The 17,248-nt window shown below is 34.8% G+C and overlaps 2 protein-coding genes and 1 long non-coding RNA gene across 4 annotated transcripts in view; 1 reads left to right on the forward strand and 2 right to left on the reverse strand.

Moving 5' to 3' along the window:
- LOC107228247 (eukaryotic translation initiation factor 4 gamma 1) overlaps nt 1-14,511 on the reverse strand; it is a 66,121-nt gene extending 51,610 nt beyond the window's left edge. The window contains exon 1 of one of the 2 annotated variants that reach the window (XM_046738405.1): nt 13,390-14,511. In XM_046738405.1, coding sequence (XP_046594361.1) covers nt 13,390-13,588 — 199 coding nt within the window. In that variant the 5' untranslated portion in view covers nt 13,589-14,511. Of the gene's footprint in view, nt 1-5,439; nt 5,581-13,389 lie in introns of those variants that run through there. The other variant, XM_046738406.1, reaches the window with a different exon arrangement.
- Nucleotides 14,512-14,574: 63 nt separating this feature from the next.
- Nucleotides 14,575-16,704, forward strand: LOC124294167 (putative nuclease HARBI1). The gene is made up of 4 exons (XM_046738416.1): nt 14,575-15,437; nt 15,550-15,846; nt 15,968-16,176; nt 16,275-16,704. Exons 1-4 carry the CDS (start codon nt 15,171-15,173, stop codon nt 16,567-16,569), a joined length of 1,068 nt encoding a protein of 355 aa, XP_046594372.1. The 5' UTR covers nt 14,575-15,170; the 3' UTR covers nt 16,570-16,704.
- LOC124294170 lies at nt 16,693-17,116 on the reverse strand. Its single transcript, XR_006904080.1, has 2 exons — nt 17,057-17,116; nt 16,693-16,949 (listed from the first exon to the last, which is right to left on the reverse strand). It is a non-coding gene; the product is annotated as an uncharacterized LOC124294170 (long non-coding RNA).
- Nucleotides 17,117-17,248: the final 132 nt, after the last annotated feature.

The following is a 17,248-nucleotide window of genomic DNA, read 5'->3' on the forward strand; positions in this document are numbered from 1 at the left end:
ACAGCTACACACCACTAAGAACCTAAACGTTTTCCTCGAGATGAAAAAAAAAAAAAAAAGGAAGAAATTCTCATAGAAGTCAGAAAGTAATCAATATATGTTGCGACGTCAAATACAAATCGCGTGTAAATTATATATTTCTAATTACGATTTAAAATTACCCATCTTTTTGCTGTAATAGAAACTAAAAAATTGTCGATACTACAAATTTACTCAAGATGTTTCTTTTTTTTCTCTGTATTTTACCGAATTTGCTCGGTAAATTCTTCTCGTCAAGAGATTTAGTAAAACGGTCGTTTGGAAAATGACAAATTAAATCATATCTCATGCGAATTCATCATAATATAATACCGCAATACATATGCACGTGTGTTTATGTAGACATTTGTGCACACAGGATATTTGTTGCACAAATTTCCCTCTGGGTAATATAACGCCTGTACATGTAACGCACCGCAGAATCGTATAGAATATAAGTGACGTACAATTACGCGTGTGTGCGTGTGGGTTTATTTCGTGTGTGAATAGGTATGTAATACTGTTAGTTTCTCCCCGGATATGCAAGTGGCCTCCTTCCGTGAAGAAGCGGCCTTGCCTGGAATGTACATTTTCTGTATTCCGTTCGTTGGTATAGGTATAGGTATCAAACCAATCCGGCACACCTTTCACCTGCCTGTGGCAGACATAAGCGTAAAACGACTCACAATCAGCCATCATACTAATGTCTCTTTTGCCGATCGTGTATATATGAGGCGTTCCACCCGAAACCGAGCCACGTCTGACCCATGAATCTTCAAGTATGGTCTAGTGTGATAGAAAATATACACACACATATATATATATATATATATATATATATATATATAATAATAATAATAATAATAATAATATCCTAAATCGTTTTTTGTAAAAAAAACAGTGAAAAATCGCATTAAATAAGTTTTAAATCTAGGTTATTGACTTTTCTCTCTCACTAAAGTCTTTGGGGTCCTGAAAAAATAATTTGAGACACGTCACACAGAGAATGCTGACGTGAAAGGATCGCAATATTTATTTATTTATTTTTTTTTCAATTAATTCTGGTCCAGAATAAAGAAAAATATTTTAGTTTATACATTGTATAAACTTAAACTACTATAAAAAATATTTTTCCTAATATACATATGTATATATATATATCATTCACCGAATTAGATTTTCTCTACCACGGGTTTGATTTTACTGCTCCCAAGAACACGAAGACCCAATTATCGAATCGATAGCCCCAATCGATTGGTATGAAATTATTCTCATAAATTCTTTGGAAAAAAAAAAAAAAAGTTTTTAAGACCGAGACGAACGTGAGATTTAGACCTTTGGTTTAGAAGTTACAGGTGAAAAAATCAACTAAGAAGTGAGAAGAATCGTATTAAAGATAAATTTGCAAAATATAAATCTATGTGTAAGATATTTGACTGTAGTATACACGCATTCTATATTTGTAAAAACCTTATGATCGAAAATTGTATAATAAATGGAATCGCGGTTATGAAATTACATAAGTGGTAAAGTATACTATGTAATGAGCAAACATCTAGAGAAGCAGGCTGTATTGAACCTTTGAACCATAATAGTGGTAAATATTCTTACTGCCTATTTCATATCCATATTTTGTATATTCAGAGAACTTTTGAACGTATTTCTTTGCGGTTTTTTCCTATTTCCGATAGTATACTAATGGGTTTTCAATACTCGAGACTAATTATGGCGATATAATGTAAAATTATTATTGTTAGAAGCAAACTGATTGAAATCGGATTTAAAAAATTCAAAATGGCGGTTCCAATATGGCGAACGAAAATTTGAAATTCGATCGAATCCAGAGTAGAAAAAAAAAAGAAAACTCTGCCCAATGGTTTTTGAGGTTGCCGATTACGAATCTTAAAATCAAATTTGGAAAATTTGGTACGACGAATTCATTCAGCGACTCAGCGAGACCTCTGCACAGTTTTTTTTTTTTAACCGTATTCGATGAAGTTTAAAATTTTGGTCTACCATATCGGATACGGAATTTTGAATTTTTGAATTTTGATTTCAGCTTCGTAATCAGCGACCTCAAAAAAAAAACCCTAGATTACCATCTTGTTGTAAAAGTTGACTCAGCACAATAACGTGTGACTCAAAGGGTTAACGGGGAACAACTAAACGAGACGTAGAGAAATGAAATCGTACGAGTTGATTGATTCTCTTTAGGTACCTAATGTTATATACGTACATACATAAATACTTACAGCTTGTAAATGTATACATAATATATCGTCAGACGTAGATATTAAATAAACGTCGGGCCTCCGCACCAAAGTGCCAACCAACCAATCACGTGTTTCGTATATTTTCTTATGTATTATATGTATATGACTATTATTTTTCCGTACAAAAGGGGGAGAGAAGACGAAAGAAAAAAGGCAAGGTATACTTATCGATATAAGCTGCGCGTTCGTAATAATACAACGTGTAACCATAAACAGAGCCATGGTTAGCTAGTATCGATCAAATGGGGGTTAAAAATAAGCAAGTTACGCCCCTGGAGCCGACCGCCTAAAACTCGTCGACTCATCTACGCAAATTTATGCGTAGGCGTCTAGTCTGCGTTTAATCTGACCCACGTGACGTCATGCAATTCCCGAAGCAACTTGGTCGATGGATGATTATTCATTATACGTGTAAAGAAACATTTCGAAAATATTTCAAAAAAAAAAAAAAAAAAGGTTGCTGCAAGTTGAAAATGTACGCGCCAGAAACTTGCAAAATATTTCTTGATTGTTGTTGTTCTTAAAAAGATTCTCATAATCTTTCTATAAAATATTTTATTGAAAGTTTCTTGGAAAGATTTCATGTTACGTGGGTATACGGTGTCTCTTTGTTGCAGATCATATTGTGAGAAGAGACTTATCTCTTCGATAGAGAAGAAAAACAAAAAAATTTAAATTAATTGAAAATAATAAAAATAAAACGATATTTCAACGCAGTTTATACGGTAATAAATTTCACATAATTTCGAAACACGATATTTAATGCTAATGCGAAGACACCCGGTATACAGTGTAAATATATGTATATATGTATACATGACCAATGTCCGAGATACGAGTCACGTGAAACTGACGTTTCCAACGCTGTTTGCTTTCCTCTCGTGGAGCTTCGATGAAAAACGGTATTCATAGAGATATTCAAATTTAAATTTGAAACAGTATTAACGAACGTTTTTTTTTTTCTTTCTTCTTTACTCAATTTGGCAATTTTTCCTCATTGTTTCTGCCGCTTTCCGACAGCTTTTGCAACTAAATTGTACCGTTGTTTTTTATTAAATATAATTTTTACGCTAACGATTCTTCAATCATTCGATAAATTTAATCACATCAATTCATCGATCGTAGAAGACAACCGTGAAACAATAGTGAGAAAATAATTTCACTTGAATTATAAAAATACAACCAACGAGAATGAACTCGGTTTCTATCCTGCGCATCCCGATTTATCGCTTCGGGTGCATTTAAATTAATACATGCATAAAATGAAGGAAAATATTGCGAATACTTTCCGTGAGAAAAAAAATTTTGCGAATAACGACGACGACGATAATAACAACAACAACCAACAATTGGTATACAGATTTATCTGTCGGAGAGACGGACGAATGAAAAAAAAAAAAAAAAAGTAAATTATAAATGAACAAGATAATTATATCGACAACCGAAAACGTTTCCGCATAGCGAAAAGAACAGAGGACATATAATGTATAAATTTTTGCTCGTACTGTACTGATTGTAAGTGCAATTATAAGGAAAAAGTCTGGTTAATTTCAAAAACATCTTAAACCTTACCAAGATACTCTTCGACTATTACATTTCACGGCAAATTAGTCATCCGTTGCAAAATGAAATTTTGAATGTGAAAAACAAAAGTATTAATTTGAGTATGTGAAGCTAAATTTTCGTAAGGGGAAAACAAAAAAAAAACATTTGAACCATACATAGTTGAAGGAAGACTGAAATTTGCAACATTTATTGAAGGTGATTGTTGTTCTGTTTTATCTTACAATTATAACGTGGCTTGAAAATTATAAAAGACTATAAAAAAAAAAAAATTAGATAAAGTTAAGGCGGAGGGGGAGGCTTGTTCCTATGTACATTTTTGACGTGTGTATTCGGGCCTAGCAATCGAAAAAGAAAAAAGAAAAAAGAAAAAAAAACCGACACTCTCTTGAATCTGTGTGTGGGAATAGAACAACGGATGTTGATTATATTGTTGATTATATGTTGATTATATTGACCCCCCGTCTGCGGTAAGATTATCGACGAGTGGTCGGTCGGTCGGTCAGTCAGTCAGTCAACCATTTATTCAGTCAATGAATGAGTCATTTTCTTCCGTCGACCACATTTGTAAAGTTTCTTTGATTACCGCAAAATGAAATAGCCATTAGACTTCTAATTTAACCCTTTGAGCCATAGCGGTAGGAGTATTCTTACCACCTATTTTGCATCCATTTTTTTTTTTTTTTTTTGTATATTTAGAGAACTTTTCACGAGGTTGAAATTAGTAACGTTACTTTAACGACGCATGTTTCGGAAAAATCGCTACTTCGCACCTTCAGGATTGTCCGAAATTTATTTAGCCATATTAAATAGAACGTAAAGGTGATTTGTTAAATTCCAACTCGTAGAAAGTTGTTTCAAAATTCCACAGGGATGATTTTTCTTCCCGGCGACTATCCGTTACGTTAACGTTACTAGCTTCAGCCTCTTAATTTTCCAACATATTTCTTTGCGGTTTTTTGCTATTTCCGATAGTATACTAATAGGTTTTCAATACTCGAAGGTAATTATTGCGATTCGATGTAAATTATTATGGTTAGGAACAAATTAATTGAAAAAAAATCTTGAATATTGAAGGAATAAATTCATTTCCGAGAAAGTTACTCCCCTACACATATATAAATGTTTTACATAAGTTATTAAGTTTTTGGGGATCGCTGATTACGAATCTGCAATCAGATTTTGAAAAATCAATAAGACAAATCCAATCGGCATACCCGAAAACCCCGGTATAGAGTTTCTTAACCATTTTCATCAAATTTTAATATTTTATCCACAATATTTGATCCGCCATCTTTAATTTTTGAAATCTGATTTCCAACTCGTAACCAGGAACCCAAAAAAACCATACAATACTATCTTGTTATAAAACTTGACCAGACATTTTCAGATTTTCCCTAACATTTTTGCAATTCTAGTAAGTTACTAAAACCTAAATCATTCAGCTTAATAACTCTATACTTGGTTCGAATTAAATTCGAATTCGAAGAAAAATATAATCTACAAAAACGTCAGTTCGAGCCAATTTGTTTCCTCAGTGAATGGAAAAAAAAAGAATATTACAAATAACGAAAAATAAACTCACCTATCATATTTGGTATTTCTTTCTTGAAATTTTCACAATTCTCCTCCGTCTCCTACTCCTCGTTATAGAATGCAAATGTGCACGGTATTATTACTTGTTGAATAAATTATTGTTAAAAAAGTATGATCCTTGGGTTGCACGAAATTGTTGTTATTATCACTGTCATTTATTTTTTTTTTTTATTATTTTGTTGATATATATATATATATTTCGTTTGATCTGTTTACTTTCACTTCAGTTATTATCGTTGTCGTATATTTATCACTCTCCCTACTATCTCCAATTGTTTTTCGTAATGTATGAGTACAGGTAGTTTGATTTGTGCTTGTATATCAGCAGGCCGGCACGTCACGTCATCACGACAACGTAGATCTTTGTAACTCCGTTGCGGCTGGCGAGTTTGACAAAGTTAAAATAGCTTAATAACAAGAATAACCGCGAACACGTTGGTTAGAAAAATTGAAACATATATATATATATATAGGTATACCTGTATGCACATACATAGATTGTTGTAGCTGTGTTTCATTTTTGTTGCGTGTGTGTGTGTATTGGGAAAGGAAATTAATTTCGATGAACCCTTTTTCTATTTCTTTTCAATTGTCTCTTCGGTGTTGAAGAAAAAAAGAAAGAAACAGAGAGAAGATGAAGAGAAAAAAAAAAGAAAAAAAAGAAAATGAGCGCGCGACTGTCGAACGAGATTAATAAGTTGAAACGATCGTAAGAAACGTTAAAATTGCACAAACGGGAGGATTGATAGAATGAAAGGAATTGAGGAAAGGAAAAGGGATTCGGGTGTAGGGAATAATAGAGTAGAAAAAGGGGCGAGAAAAAGAAAAACATAGAACGATTTATTGTCTAAAATTATTATTGTATAAGTTTGAAACGTTTTCAGCTATGCGCGACTTTTATCAGCGTATGAAGAAGAAGAAGAAGAAGAAGAAAAGCTTTTCTTTACCAGTAAATATATTTTGCACGATTGATACTAAGTCATACTTTGTATTCATCGAGCTGATAGTGGACATAATTAATCAAACAACCCTTGTTACATGTTAACCAGTTGTAATAAATAAATATATATGTACTTGAGGTATGCAATACTTCATACATTGCATATACAAATACATATTATGCATGTGTAAATGTGTTGGGGGAAACAAAAAAGAAGACGAAAGAAAAAGGAAATAGTAACTCGTACAGTTATCCCAATCAACACATCTCACGTATATATTATCATTATTATTTATTTTTTACTCCCCCAAATTGCAGGGCAACGAAGATTGTTTCACGTTACGTGTACAATAATAATATTGTATATAAATAATATCAATTTTTTTTTTTATCCCCTTGTAAACTTGACGGACCACAGAAAAAATCAGGTATTATATGAATAAATGAATGAATGAATGAATGGATGAACGAATGAATGTATGTAGATGTAGTTTTAGGTAGGTGTATGTATATTGTATATACTATATGTTACTCATTCCCTAGCTTCACGTCACAGTTGCTATGTTGCTGCTGCATTAACAGGGTTCGTACGCTTTTTGGAACCCGAAATTCCCTAACTTTTCCAGCTGTTCCAGCCTGAAAATAGGATTTTTTTTCAGCAACCTTCCAAAAAATATGCCGCTGATTAATGACAATTTTTTTGCTTACTAATACCAATACCTTCAATGTTACCTAGTAATTAATTTACTGTCCGACTACTAATTTACAAACAACAGCCAGCGATTTTCAGTAAGTAAAAAACGAAAGGAGGTTTGATATCAAGTAATGTGCGTATAAGAAAACGAGTTCATTTCTTCAAGAAACTTAAAATTCCAGTCTTACTTTCGAAATTTCCTCACTTTTCCCTGCTGTAAGAAATTCCCCGAGTTTTCCCAGTTTTCCAGGTTTTCCCTGTGCGTACGAACCCTGATTAAACTGTAAAAATACAAATTTACCATACTATCTTTCGTTATTATACACAGAGACTTTATCAAGTGGCACCCAGTTTGTAACAACATATGTTACTGTCTCTATGTGCTAACATATGTCAAGTCCACGAACGAAGAACAATGATACGTAATAATAATAACAATAATGACGATGATAAGAAGAAAAAGGACGTATGCAAGGTTTAGTTTTTACTCTGTACGCGCACACGCTCACGCACACACACACACACACACACAGTCACTGTCGTCATATGTTTATTAATTCATCAATTCACGTATAATTTATAAAAAAAAAAGCGTATATTTTTTATGCATGTATGGAAATAATTTTTTTTTTACAATATACAAACACACACACACGCGCTCTCTTTTTGCATATATTTTTTCTATATCGCTGAAATATACGTATGCCGTCGTTGATATTCATATTATAGGTATACATACATCAATTATTGTATTTCCGTATCGTGTGATTCTTATTGAAGTGAAGGAAAATTTTAAAACGTACCTCGCAGGGAGGTGAGTAGGGGGATCGGATCAACCGTGTTACGTATTTTTACTTGCTAAACCATTTCACTGCGTTGATTCTATTATTTAATTCTACAAGGTAGAATTTTTAATTTTGTCAACGGAATTGAAGGTATTCAACACCCGACGAACGTAGAAAAAGTGCAAGAATTAGATTTAACCAGAAAGTCAAACCGCCGACAAGCAATTAAAAACAAAACTTTGTCAACAGCCGCCTTGTTTTTCTCTTTAAATGTCTTTACCAATTATTATTATTACTATTGTTATTATTATTATTGTTGTTGTTGTTTTTGTTGTTATTAGATTTGACAGTTACTTCTTTTTTTGAGAGTTCCCAGGTTTCTATCCCGTCGCACACGTTTTTCCCCCCCCCCCCGTTCTATTCCAGTATATTAAGTTGTACGAAAACAGTAAGGATACGATGTTGTAAAAAAAAAAAAATAGATAAAAAAAGAAAGAAAAAAAAATCGAAAGGGATTTTTACGGAAACGAGAAGCGTGTAGTACCGTGTGGCTTGATTGCCACATGTACACGGACTACGTGCAATCACCAGCCGAATAGCGATTCGGCCCTGTTCGGAAATGTTCGGAGCCTGTGCCGCTGTGCCATTATCACCGCGAACTCTCACCGACTATCCCCTCTATCGCACATCCATGTTTCATGCCGTAACGAAGAAGAGTTATCGAGAGCGACAGAGACATAGAGCGAGCTAGAGAGAGAGAGAGATAGAAAAAGAGAGTGAGAGAGAGATAAAGAGAAAGGGATGGGGGAAGGAATATATCGGCATATTCACAATCAAACAGTAGAGTACAACCAATTTTCAAGTACATATGAAGAATTACCGAACGATTTTAACCAACGACGCACACACAGTATCGTTTGCCAGTCACGACAAATTAAACACGCATATATTTCGAAAATGAAAGTTTAGTCTTACGATACACTTAATTGTAAGATAAAAGAAGACAAACGATAAGAATATTCGGTAATTATATATTATTATGTAAAAAGTTTCTTATTCACCGATTCATCGTATCTTCGTCGTTTGATAGAAATTTAAAAGCCTGTATAAATCTATTAATTAATATACCAATTCTGTTTATTTAAAAACAAAACAAAAAGTAATCAAGTACCTTGACTTGTTGTATATCATTGCGTTTTTCTCTTTGATTTTGCCATGTACAAAAAAATAAATAAATAAATAAATATATATATATATATATATAAGACAACGTAACATGCGTTTTTATATATCCATTGATCAATGCATCCGAAATCGACAAGTTTTTTTTTCAAATTCTCTTTTCTCATTCCATGAATAGAATTGAAAATAAAAGTATATAACGTATATCTATCGAAGATTTATTTATCTGACGTATAAGGCAAAACAGAGAGCCGAGTTTCGTGAAAGAGAAGAAGTAAGTTAGTATAAAATTACCATTAGAAAAAAACAAAAGTAAAAGAGGAGAGAAAACAAAAGGAAAATTCACCGATAAGCATGAAATTGTTACAATATGCGCCACCTAGCGTTGACGGATCGAATTTCATTCCCGATACGAACGTTTGTCGGTCATGCGACAAAATTGATATTACAGGCCGACCAAAAATATTGGAGAAAAAAAATTTCACAACATTTCCAAGCTTTCCCTTACATTTTCCCACTTCTAGTAAGTTACTAAAACAAAAATCGTTCAGCTTATTAACTCTATATTGATGATGAAAAACTAATATTTTTAGTAGTGTTTTTCCACGACCAAAATAAAAATTCCCTAGCAATTCCCTGATACTTCCAGGATTTCTAGGTGCGTGGACACCCTGGATATGCATAGCCATAAAAACATTGCGTAAATTCCCAAATTCTCGATGAATAAAATTATATACCGATGTTCTTTAATTAAAACGTAGGATGCGAAAAGTTAAACATCGCTTGCGTGTGAGACGAAAGCTTGCATAATAAGAAACGAGATTCAAATTGGAATACGAACGAGTCGATATCTTTAATAAAACGTACGATAATTATAATTTCCCATTTACCGTCACCGAAATTTTGTCGAAATTTGTCTGGCATACGAATATAGAGAAGTACAAAGCATTATTACGGAGCGAGAAGATATCGTAAATGCACAACTAATACCGTTAAAAAATATGATGTCTAAAAATAATAATATGGAGACAATTTGACACTTTGTAATAATATAATAACAAGGCGATAATGTCTAGATATACCTGCAAGAGCGGCTAATTATAAGCTGAAAACAATTTTGTAACATGATAGTACTTTGGACGTGGATTATTGAATTGTAATATGTACCGAAGGATTGAAACAATAGAATTTCATAACTAATAACACAGAAACGTATTTAACCAAATGGTCGATAAGAACAACGCGATGTTGTAATTATTACACATGTACCTATGTATTCGTCGTTCCGAATTGAAACGCCTCTTCGTTTGCTCAGTTCATTATTCAATTCTTCTTCAATCAATTATACCATCAATTCGATAAAATAATAACGAACAGTCGGTGTTAAAACTTATCTTGCTAGAACAACAAGCGTAACGACTAGCTCAGGTGGACGGAAAAAATTAGAAATAAAATAAAGAATTGCTGAAACGGAGGAAAAAATTATGGGAAACACCCGAGAAACAGGAAAATCGCAATAAGGTCGATAATAATTTGCAATAATAATAATATTAAGACAGATTCGGGAGCACGGTCTGTTTTTAATTGTGAATCTTTATTTATCTATTTTCTACACCTGTGCAACGTTGCCGTTTTCATTTTCCGTACACGTAGGACTTCGGATCGGATACGGAAACGATTCTGAATTAAAGAGCAGTCCGAGTCAGTTGTTGTTTCTTTTCCACTATGCAATTTCTCGGCTGATGAAATCACAGAGATTGAATTTCATTGGTCAGCAGCGAAAGTTCCACGACGATTTCTCGTATCCCGTCACTGACGCATGCATGTATGTATGTTTTTATATGGGGGCAGATTTCGATGCGTGTGCCTCTGTTGAACGTACACGTGGCGACATGTGTTCAAATAATACTCGCCGCGCCGCTTCGCGAGCAAAGTACAAAATTGGGTATTTGCATGATTTTTATATTTCTTAACTTTTGATGTTTTTCGATTCTATAAATTTTTTTAGAATTTTTGAAAAAAAAATATTATGTTTTTGTTTATAAGTATTTAAATAATTTAATAAATAAAAAAAAGGCAATATTTAAATGAATAAGTAGCTCCATCTCGCGTATGTGACGTCACAATGCTGAATTTTTTTGAAATTTTTAGCGCCAAGTTCTCCTGTAAGCACGCCGTACGTGTAATCAGCTGTTGCTCTGTGTTGTGATTGATGAAAAGAACGTCTGATAGTGCTGTTTATTATAAACTAAAGTTATTAAATTATTTAATATGTCATTAAAAAACGATTTTTGTTGGTGTATAGTACCAACTTGTAAAAATACTCAAACTAATGCTTGCTTAACATTCTTAGTATAATAACATTGACGTGATCATAACCTCCACACAATTATCCGTGTGAGTTAAAAAAAAAAAAAACACAAAAATTGATTTCTATTTTAATTATTTTCACCGAAGTCTGACATTAATTATACAATGTATCAAACTTAAGGTTTAAAAAACTTACTTAAAATTTTTTTAGCGCTAGAAAATATTGTACATTACTCTTTGTGAATTCAAATAAACGCGCCAGTAGCAGCACAATGACGTCAAACCAATCACATTCCGTTTTATGTCACGTGACTTTTATGTGATTTAGGACCACTTTTATTTATTAAATTATTTAAATATTTATAAAAAAAAACAAAATATTTTTTTTTCAAAAATTCTAAAAAAATTTATAGAATCGAAAAACATCAAAAGTTAAGAAATATAAAAATCATGCAAATACCCAATTACCCGACAAATTGCTTGTCTAGATTTTAAATGAATTTTGTAAAATCTAAATCAGGGTTTGTACGTATTTTCGAATCTAAAATTCCCAGACGATTCCAGGTAATCCAGTCCGAAAATAAGATTTTTTCAGTAACCTTTCAAGAATTATTACTTTCATGTTATCTAGGAACTATCTTACTATTTAACTATCAATTTAAAAACGATAGCCTGAGATTTTCGGTATAAAAAAAGAAATAAAGGAAAGGAGCTTTGGTATTGAGAGTAATATACATAGAATGTATGAAATGGTGCTTAGAAACAAAATTTTAAGATCAATCTTTGCTTTTTTTTCTTTAAGATCCATAGTACTTTGTGTAACAACCAGTTTATTTCTTCGACCGACACAAAATACCAGTCTTATTCTGGAAATTCCGCGAGTTTTCCCGGTTTTCCAGATTTTCCCTGTGCGTACGAACCGTTATAAATGCGTATAACGGAAAGCTAAACGCACATAAGCGCAATCCATGTTTGTCAAATATTTTACATTGGTATTGAACTATGGACATCCGAAATGAAAATTGCATGATAACAACGATGTATCGGAGAGACAAATTGTCGTATAAAAATAGTAATTGCTTGGGGTATAGTAGATAAGATGCGGATGAAAAATATTGACAAAACGGATTTTTGACCTTAAGTCTGACTGCCCAGCATCAATAATACATTGCCCAGAAATGTTGCGACTCAATGACGACACGGAGGATAGAAAACAAGTCTAAAGGTACAAATAACTCAACCATGATAAACAAATGTAAACTGTACTATCAAACAGGGCGAAATTAGCTCTACTTTAAGTAACAACACGTATGACGTAGTTATCACCAGATTTTTAATTACTTCGTGATAATTCCTGGAGTTTTAAATGAATTTTTAACAGTTCGGACAGGATGGGTATTGTTTAAATATTATGAATGTGTACATATGTACATAAAACGACTTGGCTTGGTGTTCCACGTAACGAGGAGGAAAAAGTGCGTTCAATTAATGTATAATTAAAGATAATGCGCTATCCGTCGAGATAAAATGGGACAAAAGTCGAGGAAAAATTTTTTCAACGGATGAATAAGGGAAAAAAAAAAAAAGAAACGGTTTCTCCGAAGTACAAACAGAGTAATCTATCCGGCTACAAGTTGCGAACAAGCGGCGGGTAAAACCCGGAAGATTATCGAAGAATCGCGATGCGCAACTATTTTTGCGGATTCGCGTAGCGTCGTGCCGCCCAACGTAACCTCACTTAATCCTAACCTAAAAACGAGTCGAAAAACACGCTCGACGCGAAGTCGAATGCGACGGTCGCACGTCACGGATAATAAATTCTGGAATAAAACGGCGATGATAATATCTTACAATTAGCGAATGCGAAAACCGAGCAGAAGAAAAAAAAGATGAGCGGCGCAACGCGCTCAGGCCTTAAACATAACCTGAAAACATAGCTACCAACCAAACCGAAAGGAATGTTTAACGCGGCTGTGGTATTCAATGTTCATTCAATAAGATAGGAGTTATTCAATTAATGTGACTCACCATGCGGTGCGAAGCGTTGATTGTTAGCCACAACAGCCGTGTAGGCTGGCGGCGGATGCTGGACGACGGATTGATTGACTACGTGTTGCGACGGGGGATGATGTTGCTGATGTTGTTGTTGTTGTTGTTGTTGTTGTTGATGATGCTGCTGATGGTGATGGGACAAGTGTTGATGCTTCCCTTTAGCCGGCATGCTCATCGCAGGAGATCGCCTCCTTTTGCTCGTTCCGTAATCTTCAAACCTAGCGTTGCACGGCCCGCTGTAGTCCTCATAGGGACTTGATTTTTCCGAATTTATCAATTGAGAAATGAGACCTGATGTAAAGACGTTGCGTTCTCTCTTTTTCTCTTCTCTCTCTCTATCTCTCTTTCTACCTTTCTCTTTCTTTATCTTGCTTCCTCTCGCTCGTTCTATCGTCGCGTGAAGCTGCACGAATTATCGCTGCCACCGAGCTGCGGTTCGTAAATATTGAATGAATTGCTTGCCCCTTTGGCCGCGTAACTAGTTTTGCATCGGATAATTCGAGGATCCACCCAGAGGCTTGACGGCCGTCTGAATACCAGAGAATAATTCACACGCGGTCATGGGAACGACACGCGCTGATTTAACCCCGAAAATTCGCCACCGCCACCCTCTCGGTTCCTTAATTTCCAGCCAGGCTGCTGATCACGCGTTTTCGTTGTGTCGTGACGTGCTCCGCGAGGATTCTCACTTGACCGGTTATTCCGAAACTCGGCACTGCTATCGTTTAAGCGTGCATCACTATTCACGGCGGCGCGATTATTTGCGTGATTTATATCTCGCGTTTACGCTTGAGTAATGTCCAGTCGGGTTAGCTTGTTTTAACAAAAAAAAAACTTCACTTGCATCAAGCAACCAGCGGCGACTCTAGAGTCTCGAACTATTAGCGTGTCTCGAATCGTTCGTTTCACATCGGCTTTCTTCGGCTTACTACGGAAATGCGCCGAGCACCGTAGAAAACACGCGGGAAATAGACTTTTGCGGTCCCCACTATCAGTCGATTCTTATTTGTTTCTATCTTCGGATAAATTCACAGAAGTAGAAAATAACGAAAGTTGAGAATCGAATAGAGTGACTGCCCTCGGATAGAACACGTCATCTTGGTTCACTCTATTCTCTGCTACTGAACCTTCTGCACTGTACTCTTAGGCCGGTATTCATAGTCAGTGCTTAAGACCGGACTCGAATAAGACGGTCTTATACGAGGCCTTAAGATGGCGTTTGGTTCCATAGACGTCAAACAAGACGGTCTTGAGACGCGGCAAATAAGACGGTCTTCATCAAGTCGGTCTTATTCGAAGCGTGCTTACAAGGTTGCATAGTCCAGTCTTATTTGAAATAAGCATGGTCTTGAGCACGCAACGTTTCATAGTCAATTAACGCAGTCTTATTTACGTATCTTGATCAAGTCGAGTTCGGACTGCACTTAAGCAAATGCTTGTTGCCTAAATATTACTCAATTGTTCTGATGCGTACGAAATTGATAATTACGAATTGTTTGGAAAATATTATATTCGAACAATATAAATTAACAGGAATAGATTGTGAAGGAATGTTTGGGAAAGTGCAGCTGGGACGGGATTATTTACTGTAAAAGGGTAGCAACGGAAACTTGCAATTGAAGTAGAGGTTATGAGAGCATTCGCTTTGAAAAATTTGTGAAGTGAAGTGAATAGTGAAATTCTACTGACATGGCGAATATGCAAGATATGTTTAATTTCTACGATCAGATCGAAGAAATGAATAATATGATTGTTCAATGGTCAACGTTGGGCCGAATGACGAAGACGAGGGTGAAGTACAGCGAGCTCCGAAGAGATACATCAGAGATGGTCAAAACCCGTTCGAGTTTTATTCCGAGCAGGAGTTCAAACGGCGATTCCGATTTTCAAAGGATGGTATTATGTACGGAATACTACCTAGAATTGAAGCTGCCTTAGTCAGTGCCAATAATCGTGGTCTACCAATTCCACCTGTCATGCAATTATTAATATGTCTACGATTTTACGCTACCGCTAGCTTTCAAGTAAGGATCATTGTGATTATAATTCCTGACATTCTACTGAAAATATAAAGTGATTTCATTGCTTCCTGTGATCATGGAATAAATGATTGCTAATACATTTTGTACTGTACAGCTCGTCAACGGAGATCTGATGACTATATCGCAGTCTACAGTATCGAGGATAATACACAGAGTATCGGCTCAAATTGCATCATTGATTCACGCAATTATCAAATTTCCTAGTACGGAAGCTGCTATGATCGCAAACAGAGATCTATTCAGACAACTTGGTGCACGCAGGGAGGGTATCGGTTTACCTGGCGTTGATGGCGCTATCGACTGCACTCACATTCGATTATGTCATACGAAATTTGCAGACCTGCAGGAGGTTTATAGGAATCGTAAGGGATATTTTTCCCTCAATGTACAGGTATGTCGCGTTGGTGATAACCGTTTACAAATACCATAAGTTGCAATTAATTTTATCTAGGATACAAATAAACAATACTATTCTATGAAAATCGGTACTTTTAATTTAAATGATACCACAGGCAGTTGTCGGACCCAATATGGAATTCTTGGATGTGGTTCCGGAATGGCCTGGAAGTAACCATGACAGTCAAATATTCCAAAATTCACGAATTTACATGCGGTATCATGAGAGACAACTTACTGGAACCCTGGTTGGAGATGCCGGCTATCCGTGCTTGCCATTTCTGCTGACTCCACTGGCAAATCCAATTACAGATGCTCAACAAAGGTAAGATAAAGATTATCGCATTACTTTAGATTTCGATAAGTAGTCATAAAATTGACAAAGTATACATGTGTGAATTAACCAAGTCGGTATCTTGATAGGTATAACAACGTACAAAGCAGAACAAGGCAAATTGTTGAAAGAACATTTGGAGTTTGGAAGCGACGTTTTCCTTGCCTATCCCGAGGTTTGGGAACCAAATTGTTGTGCTCTACCACAATTGTTGTAGCTTGTGCCGTACTACACAATTTATCACTAACATTGGATAATGCTCTTCCGGAAGATAATCGCATCGAGGAAGAAGAAGCGGATGAATTGCCACTTCAAGCACCGCATTGGCAGCCTGGAGAGGGTTTTGCAATACGCGAAGCTCTAATCGAACGGTTATTCATTTAATCAAAATATATGTATATCAAGTTAATTTAATTGTAAAGACTAATTGATTTTAGAATGAATATACTCCAAATATTTAATAAAATTGAATTTAATCTGTACAAACAGTTAACATTAGAATACATATTTTACTCATAACTTATCATTGGTTCTCATTTTATTTTTAAACCCCTCACTTACTCATGAAAATACTGATATGTACGTAATTGTACTAAGCGTCAGTCTTATAGTTACGATAATACTTATGAAAATTTGTCTACGTAAAAATATTCAGTACATTATAAATACAGCCAGTAAATAGAACTAAAGTTGCTCTTTTGAACTTTGAAGATCAAAGGTTGTCCCTTTCACGCGCATTTTTTTGCAAGTCTGCACCGGGATTCCTTTTAACATATCAATACAATTTATTTATCAGTAACCGGTATAGAGATTTACATAATGATATAGGTTAAAATATGTGTATATAAAAATTATATACACATAAACATACACTATAAAATTCTTTTTCTTCTTCTTCGTTTTATAGCTATACACCCACTACAAAAAATTGTATGCGATTTGTTCCCGTTTTTTAGTTCCTCTACGTGGCGCTAACGTTGTTGTGTTCATAAACTATAAAAATACTCAAGAGCTGCATGCCTATACGAATATCTTGCACAGGCTGAGAAATAAAATCCGAGCA

This window comes from Neodiprion lecontei, chromosome 4 (genome assembly GCF_021901455.1).
Source record: "Neodiprion lecontei isolate iyNeoLeco1 chromosome 4, iyNeoLeco1.1, whole genome shotgun sequence".
Lineage (NCBI taxonomy): Eukaryota > Metazoa > Arthropoda > Insecta > Hymenoptera > Diprionidae > Neodiprion > Neodiprion lecontei.

What these genes read in the sequence shown, in the direction of transcription:
- LOC124294167 (XM_046738416.1), top strand. Translation starts at nt 15,171, where the DNA reads ATGGTCAACGTTGGGCCGAATGACGAAGACGAGGGTGAAGTACAGCGA. An exon ending in ACGCTACCGCTAGCTTTCAA is followed by an intron (nt 15,438 to 15,549) that starts GTAAGGATCATT and finishes TGTACTGTACAG; the next exon opens with CTCGTCAACGGAGATCTGAT. An exon ending in ATTTTTCCCTCAATGTACAG is followed by an intron (nt 15,847 to 15,967) that starts GTATGTCGCGTT and finishes ATGATACCACAG; the next exon opens with GCAGTTGTCGGACCCAATAT.